This window comes from Phaethon aethereus (genome assembly GCF_964289735.1).
Source record: "Phaethon aethereus genome assembly, chromosome: 17".
NCBI classification, from domain to species: Eukaryota; Metazoa; Chordata; class Aves; order Phaethontiformes; family Phaethontidae; genus Phaethon; species Phaethon aethereus.
The window spans coordinates 16,042,206-16,053,485 of NC_138593.1; the positions used below are offsets into that span (position 1 = coordinate 16,042,206).

Genomic DNA, 11,280 nt, shown 5'->3' on the forward strand with positions numbered 1-11,280 from the left:
TCAAGTCACCTGGTCCTTGACCAGCCAAGCCAGGCTGAGGCTCCAGCCACCCCTGTCCTGGCCAAAAGCATCTCTTTGCTGACCGTGCACCTCTGAGTCTTTCAACCATTCATCGTTTCCAGGAGGCTGCCCATTGCTCCTCTCTGCAGAGTCTGGAGCTTGGGATATGCAGGAGGCTCCTGCACCGAGACCCCCACTCCTTCCCCCACCCAGATCTTTGCCAAGGGGATTTCTACAGCTTTCCAGCCATAGGCGCAGTGCAGGCTGCCCAAGTGTCGTGGAGTGGGACTGATGTTGCCCTGCACTGAGCAGATGTTTACTCTTGGCTCTCTCATTATGTCTCCACCAGATTTTCATCCCAACATGTCCTGTCCTCGCTTCCTTTTCTCTTCTCATTGCTCAGGAGCTCCTTTTCCAAACAGCAGCCCCGGTACATCCTATGCAACCCATGGCTCTGTATGAGGCACTGAACCTCTTCCCAATGCAATTATCATCAGCTGCTTCCCTGCACCAGAGCCTTCCAGTTAACCATGGAGGAAAGCAGAGAGATGAGGAGCGAGCCCTTGCTTTGCAGGGAGCTGGACGCAGAGCTACCGGAGACCTGCTGTTCCCTGGACACGTCCTCTCTTCCAGCCAGAAAGTCTGTCCCCGCACAACTTGAGGTTTATTGGGAAATCCTGGTTGTTCCCATTCCGCGGTGGACCATACCTACAGCCAGCCTGGCACGTTCAGGTTGCCTTTGGTGTACTGTATACACCCCTGTGCACACAGCAAACCCCACATGCTCAGGAAAGCTACTGGCTACATGTGATCCATGAATGTTGTTCATGCACAATGGGTCCCTGGGTCTCAGACAAACAGGACTTGTTTTGCATGCTCATTCGTCTTTGGGCAACATCCCAACTCTATCCTGTCACTTGCACCAAGGCTACAGAGACACTTGTCCCACTCTCTGCTTCACAGCCATGGAGATGAGACCAGGGCTCAGTCCACCAACACCTCTGTAACACCTTCAAACCCACCTTGGACAAGTCTTTGTGCGGGTGCCTGCTCCACCTGCATCAACTGTACCACTAGAGTAACGCCAAACGCTCAATTTCCTTGCCACCTCAGGTGAAAACAGCAGCAGAGCTGTTCAGAGAGCTCATCACACCTGCCCTTGGGAGCCATTTTGTCCCAGTGAATTGGCAGCCCCACTCCCCTGTGATGCAGCTCTGCTCCCTCCCTGTGTAGGACACTTGGAGGTCCTTCTGTCAGCACAAGGGGAATAGAGCAGTACAAGTCCTACTGCATTCCTCAGCTATACAGTACTTCAGACAAAACCTGTGGTTCTCGTTAAATGACAGCCATAACTCTATGGGAAGATAAGATAAGATAAGTGGAAGAGTTTACAACTTAGCCAAGGAACTGTGGGAACTCAGAGAGTCAAAAACAAGACCTAGTGTCTTCAAGGTAGCACACAGCCACCTGCAAGACTCCTGATCCCACATGCACCCCAAAGAGAGCGAGAGGGTGATTTACGATGCACTGCTGCCCGCTGAGCTATTTACTCAGCTGGGAAATTGTCCTGTTGCCCCAGTACACTCCCCACTTGGGAAGCACCAGCTAAAATTCAGCTCTGGCTTGCAAAGGACCTTTGCTCAGGAGCTGGTGGAGCACTGGGGGCTGTTTTCTGTCTGCAGCTCATTGACCTCCTCCAGTTAGCCTGCTGGGAGGCTGGCTGGGTACAGCAGCACCAGAGTTTATCCTCCAGTATCTTTTATCGGTTCTGCTAAGACCATCTTGGTACCAGAAGGCTAGATGGGGTGGGCAGAAAGAGTGCCTTGTGCTTGCAGACTCCACAACTTAGAGGTGCCTGAAGCCTCGTGCCAGTGCCCCACACTACTGCCATGCCCATGGACACCGCTGCCCAGCACAGTACTTGAGAGAAGCATCCCAGAAAATCCCTCTGGATATCAGAGTGAGAAGGGACTCCTTTGGCCTGGCCCCGGGCTTACAGGAGCCGTGGGACCTTCTTGCAGCACCTCTCTCTTGAGCTAGGAAAAGAGCTATTCTCAACTTAAAATGTCCAGTGATGGCAAGTCTGCTGCCATACTTCGAAGCATGTTTCAGTAGCCGAATCCACACACAGTTGAAGTGTGAGCCCAGTTTCCAGACTTTAGCTGAGGAGCTCCCTGCTACAGCCACCTGAAGCCAGGTATGTTCTCATGCACTGCAGCCAGCTCCCTTCTCCCCTTCCCCACGACCAGCAGAGCTCTTCAAATCTTTTAATCTACTATACTGCAAGCTTTCCGGTCAATATATCTATTGAAGCCCTAATTTTCCAACGTCCTTCTTGCACTGGGGCACCACAGCAAAGCACACTCTTTTAGTAACAACCTAAACACAAAGTCAATTTAAAGCAAATAGCTGCCAGACTCCTGCTGTGTCCCACACACCTGACAACACCCCCTCACTGGAATAAAAGCTATTTTGAGCTATGTTTTCTTTCACACAAGGACAGAGCATGCTGGGATGTTGGCCATCAGACTAACAGAACATGCTGCAGAAAAGGCACATCTAACCCAGAAAAGAAACACCAGCCTGTAAAGCACAGTGACTGGAACAGAAACCTTTTACACTTCAGAAAACTCTTCAACCAGAGTAATGAGACTATACACAGTTGAAGTGTGTTGCCATTAGCAAAAAATTTGGAAAACTGCATCCTCGGTGAAAGCGCAAATTGAGAGATGAGCCTGGCTCAAAGCAGAAGTGGTGGAGCACACAATCTTCCCCATCAGCTCCACCCACGTGATACTCATGCTGCTTTGTAAAACTAGTAAGGCTATAAATTTATAAAAAATTGTCAGGGTTGTCTAATGCAAGCTGAGCAGACCCTCTTGAGAAGTTCTGCTATAGAACATCACGTCTTTCTAAGACAAGTCCCAGGGTGGAGTGTGCAGGGAACAGCAGACCTTCTGGTACAAAATAGGTGTTGTTTGTCCATGATGTCATTTTTTTAAGATGAGAAAAAAAAAATTACTTTACCAAGTTAAATCATCATCTCCAGAAACTGTAAAGAACAAGATAGGGGGTTTGGTTTGGGGTATAAGGTCTCCCAGGCTTTACCTGCAAAGATTTTAGGCACTTACTGTCCATTCTCCAGGTCTTTCACGTGGCACACGGACGCTTCCACCACATCCTTTGGGTTGTGGTAGGGATTGCTGGCAATGGGATGCTCCTCAAGATGATAATGCCGGGCAGTCCCATTGACTTTGTAGATCAAGGGGCTGGCTTTCCCGTTGGGCGACATCTCCTCCTTGCTTCTCTCCTTCTCAGGTATCACAACTTCAATTTTCACTTCAACTACAGGAACAAACAGCAATCTTCATTAAAATGAAGTCAGAGGTTTTTCTGCCATTCTGCCTCTCCCTCCTTCCCTGGACTTTGAAAGGGGCTCACAGATGTCATCAGAAGAGATGTTTTTTGTTGGCTTGCTTGGGAAAATACAAAATTTAATATCAAACTCAGCTTGATTACCCAAGCCCATTATTCCACTTCTCTTTCTCCATCAGGCACCTCTGAATGCACAAAGTACATATTCTTGCAAGCAGGCATTAGTCATCGGTGCAAAACAACCCCTCAGTCACAGTTCCTGGTCTGTTTAGTGGAAAACAACTTCAAGCAGCTAAATGTGAGGCATGCCAAGGCCTCTAAGGCTCAAACAGACTTCAAAAAACCCTTTAATTGTTTGTAGATGACATTAACTGAAAGAGAAAGCCAACACTGCATGGTCTATAAAGCTGCTTCATGAGGTGGAGACCAATTAATAAGAATTAGAAGACCAATTAACTAGAAATATCCAAAATTATTTCTGCACAAGGTTTTCAGCGTAGAGCGAATCTTCAGCATTAAGTGGCAAAAACAAGGATCGTCCATTTTACTTAGGTGTAGACCATTGAGCAGGTTTGACAATAAAACATCCCCGGCCTGGGGACCAGGGGACCAGGACACGCGGGAGCTGCTTGTGCCAGCACAGCACATCCCCCCGACCACCGGAGGGGACACCGGAGCCAGTGGGTCCCCTCGGCCCCAGTGCCACCCTGGGCGCTGGCACAGGGCGGTGGTGGAGCAAGGCAGTCCCTGGCACAGCCCAGCCGGGGCTCTGTCCCTCCGTCCCTGCCGCTGCCTCGACCGGGATGTGCCGCCGGCCTCCCCGCGCAGGGACGGACACACCGACGTTCAGCCGAGCTCCCCGGAGGGCAGCGCTCCCCCAGCCACACCCCCACCCACCGCCCCGTGCCCGGGGGAGCAGGCTGGACACGGGACCATCAGAGGAAGCCGGTGATGAGCTCTCACGTCCTAAGGAGAAAAACATCACTTCAGCTCCTAGGGACTTCATAAAACTGAAGCCATTAGTATTTATAATAAACAGCAGGGGAGTCCTATAGTGAGCCGGGGGGTAAGTGCCAGAGACTGAAGAGGCAGCCCAAGCAAATGGGAAATTGCTGAGCTTTCCCCGTCTTATAAATGTCACGAACAGGAAAAGCTGTATGGAAGATAAAAATCAAAGCTCACGGCCAAAGCAGGTTAAGGAAAGGAAAAGAGAGGGGAACAATGTGCCCCAGAAGAGCAGGACGAGCCCTGCAGCAAGAGAAGGGTGCTGGGTCTTCCCGCCTTTGTTTGTTGCCCCACACCATTAATTGCAAGTCCATCAAGAGGACGATGGAAGAAAAGGTCAGCGGGAGGATTGCTCGTTCAGGACGGGAGAAAAGCGAGTGGCCATGGCTCTCCGGGCACTGGGAGCAGGCAGCTGTTGCAAGAGACCTGCGAGTTTCTGCTCTTTGTGCCAGCTCGGCAGGGCAGGGGATGGGGCGGCTTTTTGCCAGAGTGCCAAATCCGTGCACTCACCAGGGGCAGGATTCACCCAGCGCTGTGATGGACAGGTCCAGTGAAGCAATTTTCTGTGTAGCCGCACTGAACCAACAGCAAACGTGAACTTCTGTTACGTTATGGCAGCTGCCAGCTGCAATTACAGGAGCTACTGTAAACTAATGGGCCCAGCACCATCCATTAAAAAAATATGTTTCTATGAGCAAATTTGTTCCTGGAGCTCTACAGAAGCAGCTCAGCTCCCTGCAGGCACCCAGCAAAGAGGCGACTTTCCATCAGCACTGTTCTTCCTGTGGCATTTGGACAAGCAGACATGGATTTTCCAGGACAGAGTTAGGAAATAAAACAAACATCCATTTATGCCAGTCCCTGGAAAACACTATCAGAGGTATAAAGTCTTCCCCCTCCTATTTCAGGCCCCACACATCCTCACCTGCCTCCATGGGGAGCAACTCCCACTTGCCTCTTCCTGACCCTTTATCCCCCCTTCTCCTCCTCCTCGTCCCCCCCAGCCCCACATGGAGTGTCCCTCTGGCCGGGGACCTGCATTCCCAAGGGATGATCCCTCCAGGAATCTGGGGCTCAGTGGCACCTGAGCTGATCCAGAAAACTGCTTCAATTGCCATCAGGAAAAATGACATTTAAATGAAATATTCATAAATCCAAGTTTAATTCTGAAATCCGATTGGCACAGTGCAGTTGGGCCCAGCGTGCTCCATCCCTTTGACAGTCTTTTTCTACAACTGCTGAAAGAAGTTCCTGGGCTTAAAGCAAACTGTTCAGAAAGTTTCAGGCATGCCCCTACAAATCTTTGCAGTGATCAACTTCTTGGGGTCTGGCCAAGGCCACCACCGTCACACAGCAGCACTGCCCCGGCCACGGCTGGTGGGAACAAGGGTGACAGCTGTAACTTCCAGAGCAGATGTATGCATCCAGGATATAGGTACAGATGGTATAGATAGGCCTGCTTGCCCTGTGCCACCAGCATCACGGAATCATAGAATCTTTGGGTGGGAAGGGACCTTTCAAGGCCATCTAGTCCAGGCCCCTGCCATGAGCAGGGACATCTTCAACCAGAGCAGGTTGCCTGGAGCCCCGTCCAACCTGAGCTGGGGTGTTTCCAGGGATGGGGCATCTACCACCTCTCTGGGCAACCTGGGAGAGAGGTTCACCTCCCTCATTGTCAAAAATTTCTTCCTTAGATCTAGTCTAAATCTACCCTCTTTTAGTTTAAAACCATTACCATTGTCCTGTCGCTACAGGTCCTGCTAAAAAGTCTGTCCCCATCTCTCCTATCAGCCCCTCTCAGCCCTGGCAGCTGCAGGAAGGTCTCCCCGGAGTCTTCTCTGCTCCAGGCTGAGCCCCCCCAGCTCTCCCAGCCTGTCCTCCCAGCAGAGCTGTTCCAGCCCTCGGAGCATCGCTGTGGCCTCCTCTGGCCCCGCTCCAGCAGGTCATGTCTCTCCTGTGCCGAGGGCTCCAGAGCTGGACGCAGCACTGCAGGGGGGTCTCCCCAGAGCGGAGCAGAGGGGCAGAATCCCCTCCCTCGCCCTGCTGGCCACGTGGCTTTGGGGGCAGCCCAGGACACGGGTGGCTTCTGGGCTGCGAGTGCACATTGCCATACCTGTACGTATGTGGTTTTGTGTTCATGTACATTTTTAATATAATATATATATGAAGGACAATGGCATCAGGCCAGGGCTGGAAGTATTTTATAAATATATATAGAAAAGCAGATGCAACAGTTGAGCATTAGCAGGGGCTAATACTGCATATCCACATACACCTCAGCAGTGCCAGCACTTAGTATTCAGAAATCCTGAGTCAGCTCCCCAAAATCATATTGCTTAAATCCCCAATCAGTTGCTTAAAATACGGACTCTTGTCAAGACTGTAAGTTTTGACCCAATTTTTTTTTTTTTCCCCCTCCCAGGTTTTCAGCCTTTACATTGGAGCATGGCCAGGACCTCTGTGTGCACAACCAGGAACCATGTCCCAGACCCATTTCTCATGGCTGGCTCAGGTTGTGTTTTTTTCACGCTGCGGCCATGACGCTTTTGTGCTTTGCCTCGTGTCATTAACACCTGGCAGTCAGTCATTCATACCCCATTACATCTCCCATAAATTTATTCCTTCTCCATCACTGTTCACAGCCTTGTGGGACAAGTCAAAGCCTCTGCCTGCTTTTAGGCAGGTACCCGAGACACAAGGCTGGAAATGTTGGCATCAGCCAAACAGGGCAGGGTGCTGGCAGGGGGAGGGTGGCTGGGCCATGGTCATTATTTTAAAAAATTAGGGCAATTAAGTGTCCCAAGACTTCTTTACAACAGGATTAACTTCCTAGTATGGCTCAGTGCCCTTCTAGAGGCTAAATTTAAACTACATATATCAGGCCGTTTAGAGTATCATACTTAAAACGGTAGAAACAGGGAAAATACTAAGTTAATACGGCAGTACGGGGGAGGCATGAGCCAAGAGTTGGCTTGAATCCGGGCGAGTCTGGGTAAGATGAAGACGCCCGGCCATAGGGGATGGAGGAGCCAGGCTGGCAGAGGGCAGAGCTGTGTGTCTGCCTTCCCCAACCACAAAACCCTGCGATGCCTCAGGGTTTGCTGCTTAGGGGCTGCAGGCACAGGGCAAATAAGCACTGAGGGCAGGGAATGGCCTTGTACTGGCTGTACAGTGCCCAGAGCTCGGAGCACAGTGGGCACCAGAAAAGCATCAAGGGTAGTGATGATGGAGAAACCAGCAGGGTCCAGCGGGCAGAGCCAGAAAGCCCGGGTTACCCCAGGAGGGTTTATTTTCCCAAAGCCAGCACACAGCAAATCCCTCGCCGCGGGACATGTTTGAGGTCTCGCTCTGCCCTGCCAGAGCTGCACTCTCCAGGCAACCCCCAGGCTTGCCCGCGCTGCCTCTTAGCTGCAGACCTCACTGACAACTCCTTTAGGGGGTCTCAAAGGGACTCCAAACAATTTCTTTTAAAAATGACAGAGCTAATGACAAAACCATGACGTCAAATGTGCCCGGCTCTACTATCCCTCTCCAGATGCCCTGTTCAGCAAATGCCACGCTTCCAAAAACTAGGAGGTAGGACTTTCCAGCCAAGCCCTGGGGGCACCAGTGGAACCAAGCTCAGAAGGACCCACAGCACACGGCACCCCCTCCAGCTGAGCACAGCACCCCTGCAAAGGGGAACACGTTCCCCGCTCAGAGCCAAATGCATCCTCTGTGCGAGAGCAAAGCTCACCCGCAGACACCCGGTGCTGTGCCAGAGCTGCTTCCCTGCCCCACCGTCAAGCGCTGAGCCCAGCGGAGGGGGGGGGGGGGGAAATCACAACTTTATAGGTTTTGCAAGCCGCTCTCCCACGCCTGGCGCAGAGACGGTGCTGCTGCAGCTCACACCGAGCAGTCGCGGGCACATGATCGTTCCCTTTACTCGTCATCCTGGTCCTGCCTCTCCCGAGCGGGTGCTGGGATCCCACGCAGACTGCCAGCTGGCAGCTCATCGCGTATGCACCACACACCCGGAGAAAAAAAAATTATGCAGAGATTGAGGACTGGGACTTCAGAAGAGGATCTGGCATCACGGGATTGCAGCGCTAGAGATAACAGAAGATTACTTTGCTGCTTGAACATAAGCTCTTAATTAAACATTTAAATATGCGGATGGGGTCGGGCACTGCAGCAGCAGCCAGACTTCGGGGCCGGCCTCTGGTACAGCCAGCACGGTTATTTACTGCTGCAGGACTCCACTCCCCAAAGCTCCTGTACCTGTTCATCAAAGAGTCTTCCTGGCACACAGCAACGTGTGTGCAACATCAAGGTTATCTCGAGAAATGCTGAGGGTGCTCAGGGGGACTGAGGTTCTCCCTCAGATACAAGGGGATGGAGCAGATAAGAACCTCCTATACATCTTTCAAAAGTGTATAAATTAATTCTGTTGACTTCGGGCTGCGTCTGAAGTATTCCCTTCATATCAAAACAGCACTGGTGCAGAAAGCAGCTCTGTTCTGTCCCTGCGTGGTTTGCTTCTCATTCATACAGGGGTAGGTGGATTTTTAGAAATAGTGAAGTCCACTCTGCTCTGGTGATGCACAGTTCCCGCAAGAAAGGGGAATGACAAATATCATAAAAAGGCTGTGAAACCTCTTTGCCAGAACAGTTGGTTTCTGCAAATGCATCCGTTTACCTCACTGCATTTGCAGGTTTTATAACCACTGAGATGAAGCACTGCAGTCAGTGGCGTGCTAACCAGGGGCTGGGGAAAGGCTTGTCAAAAGCCTTTGAAGACTCCTAATCAAAACCAGAGCTGCAGAGAGCGTGCTGCGTTACAGGATGGCATATTCAGTCATTTGGCCCTGCTATGCAAATACAGCTCTACATGAAAATTGGCAATTCAGGAAATATGCCTGCAGAGCACTTTTATTCCTGGACTGGTCCAAGATTAAACACAATTTTTCTGATGGTATACAAAATAAAGTAGAACTGCCAGCAGAGTTCGTTGCAAGTTTAGTCAATGAAGGCATTTATTCCTGGATGCATTTTCACTCCTTAAACATTTCAAGGAAGGAAATAAAGAGCATGGGTTTTCCACAAAAGAAAACTTACCCTTTCAGCAGTGAAGTGAAGATAGATATTTGACCACAGTGTCCAACACCATGTTACCTTGGCACTGCAGTGACCCATAAAATAATCACAGTACAGGTCAAGGACAAAAAAAAACACACTTATTTTCTCCTACTGCCTTGCAAAGCAAAGGCAGAGGACCTCAGCCAGCGGATGCTTGGGTGAGTTGCAGACATGACTTTTATCGCCCCTCTGACCTTTCCAGTCCTTCAACCTGAAATCCCCACTGCCTGAGGCAATGAACACAAATTGCCAATGAAAAGTCCCCAAAAGACATTTGTCCACCCACAAAGGTGACATGTGGATGCTGACTGATCTGACAGATCAGTGCAACTCCCTGATTCCCCTTGCCCTTGGGCATAAGCAGGTAACAAGGACAGGGTTGCCCTTCAGCTCCCTCTTAGGTGGTCAAAACAAGCTGTGGGATGGGAGCTCTCCTCGAAGGCAGCTTTGGCAACACCAACCGTGCCAGCCCCCATGCATCAACATCGGTCCCTGGGGACCAGCGTTGGGTTGGTGCGGGTGCTGCTGGGTGTTATGAGGACGGGCAGCCGCGCATGCCTGCTCATGCCCACGCTGCAGGCAGAGGCTCAGGACAAGGCTTAACGTTGGCACTTCCACACCAGACCTCCCTTGACCAGCCAGCAACACCCACACAGCCTGCACCGCAGCCCCTTCCTCTTCTACATACGCCCACCTTCACCAAACCGCACGGGGCAGGGAGCCCACTCAGCCCAGAGTGTGTGGGGCAAGGAGAATGTCTCTGATGTCCAGGTGCCTGCAGATGCTTTCCCCACTGGAGGCAGCACACGTGGACGAGCTTCACCAAGAAAATAAAATCTAGAGAGCTGAGCACCCCCAGGACCTGGCCTGGGCAGCGGGACTGAGAAAGCACCAAGAAATTAAGCAGTAAGTGGTCCTGCTCCTTCCCTGGTCCCTCCCTTCCAGCAGGGACAAAATTAAGGGCTGGCGAGTGAGTGGCAAAGCCGTGGCAGCTGGAAGGTGCTGGAGCCACACGTCTGTGCAGGGGACGGCTGTCACGCAAACCCACCCTGGGGCACAAAGGGGCCAGTTATGCCCCCACACACTGCGAGCGGGCAGAGGCAGGGCAGGTAGCCGGGGTGCAAGGAGATGGGAGGGGGAAGACCTAGCAGCGGGTGTTTTGATGGGGTTGCAGGGTGCGGGCTGAGCTCTCCTCCCACCCGGTCACCACCCCCAAGGCACCACCGCAGCCCCCGCACAGCTCCCTGCCTGAGAGCGACAGCACAGAGGAATTTGGGGGGGATTAACAGGCTGGTAATCCTCCCTGCGGGAGCCGAGAATTAACATTCCCCCAGCCAGCGTCCACCACCACTGACCTACTTCTCCCCATGGGGATGGCGGGACGGGGGCACGGTGCCGGAGGGCAGTCACCTGGTTTGGGCTTGGAGAAGCATCCTCCCATGGCGCCGGCCGGGACAGGCAGCTGGGCCAGGGACGGAAGGCAGGTCAGCGAGGGCGCAGGCGCATCTTCGCATGATCAACCGCCTGCTCGCGCTGTCCCGGGCTCCAGGCGTCGTTCACAACCTGCACCAGGCAGAAAAGCTCCGTGAGAAGCGGTACCAGCAGGGAACGCGGGTGCTGCAGGGAGGGAAGGAAAACCGTCGAGCAGCGCTCCTGCCTGCGCCAACAGCTGCAGGCAGGAGCCGGGCAGCATGAGCACAACGGGTGCAGGAAGCACGGGGGCAAGCCACACTGAACCCTGCACACCCCCAGGGACCCCCGTGACAAGGAGAGAACGTGACG

General features: G+C 52.3%; 1 protein-coding gene across 3 annotated transcripts in view; it reads right to left on the reverse strand.

Annotated features, from left to right (window-relative positions):
* AIFM3 (AIF family member 3) overlaps positions 1–10,939 on the reverse strand; it is a gene marked incomplete at both ends in the record, with an annotated part of 36,419 nt that extends 25,480 nt beyond the window's left edge. For 2 of the 3 annotated variants that reach the window (XM_082007877.1, XM_082007876.1), the window contains 2 exons: positions 3,132–3,345; positions 10,909–10,939. In XM_082007877.1, coding sequence (XP_081864003.1) covers positions 3,132–3,345; positions 10,909–10,939 — 245 coding nt within the window. Of the gene's footprint in view, positions 1–3,131; positions 3,366–10,889 lie in introns of all 3 variants that reach the window. The other variant, XM_082007875.1, reaches the window with a different exon arrangement.
* Positions 10,940–11,280: the final 341 nt, after the last annotated feature.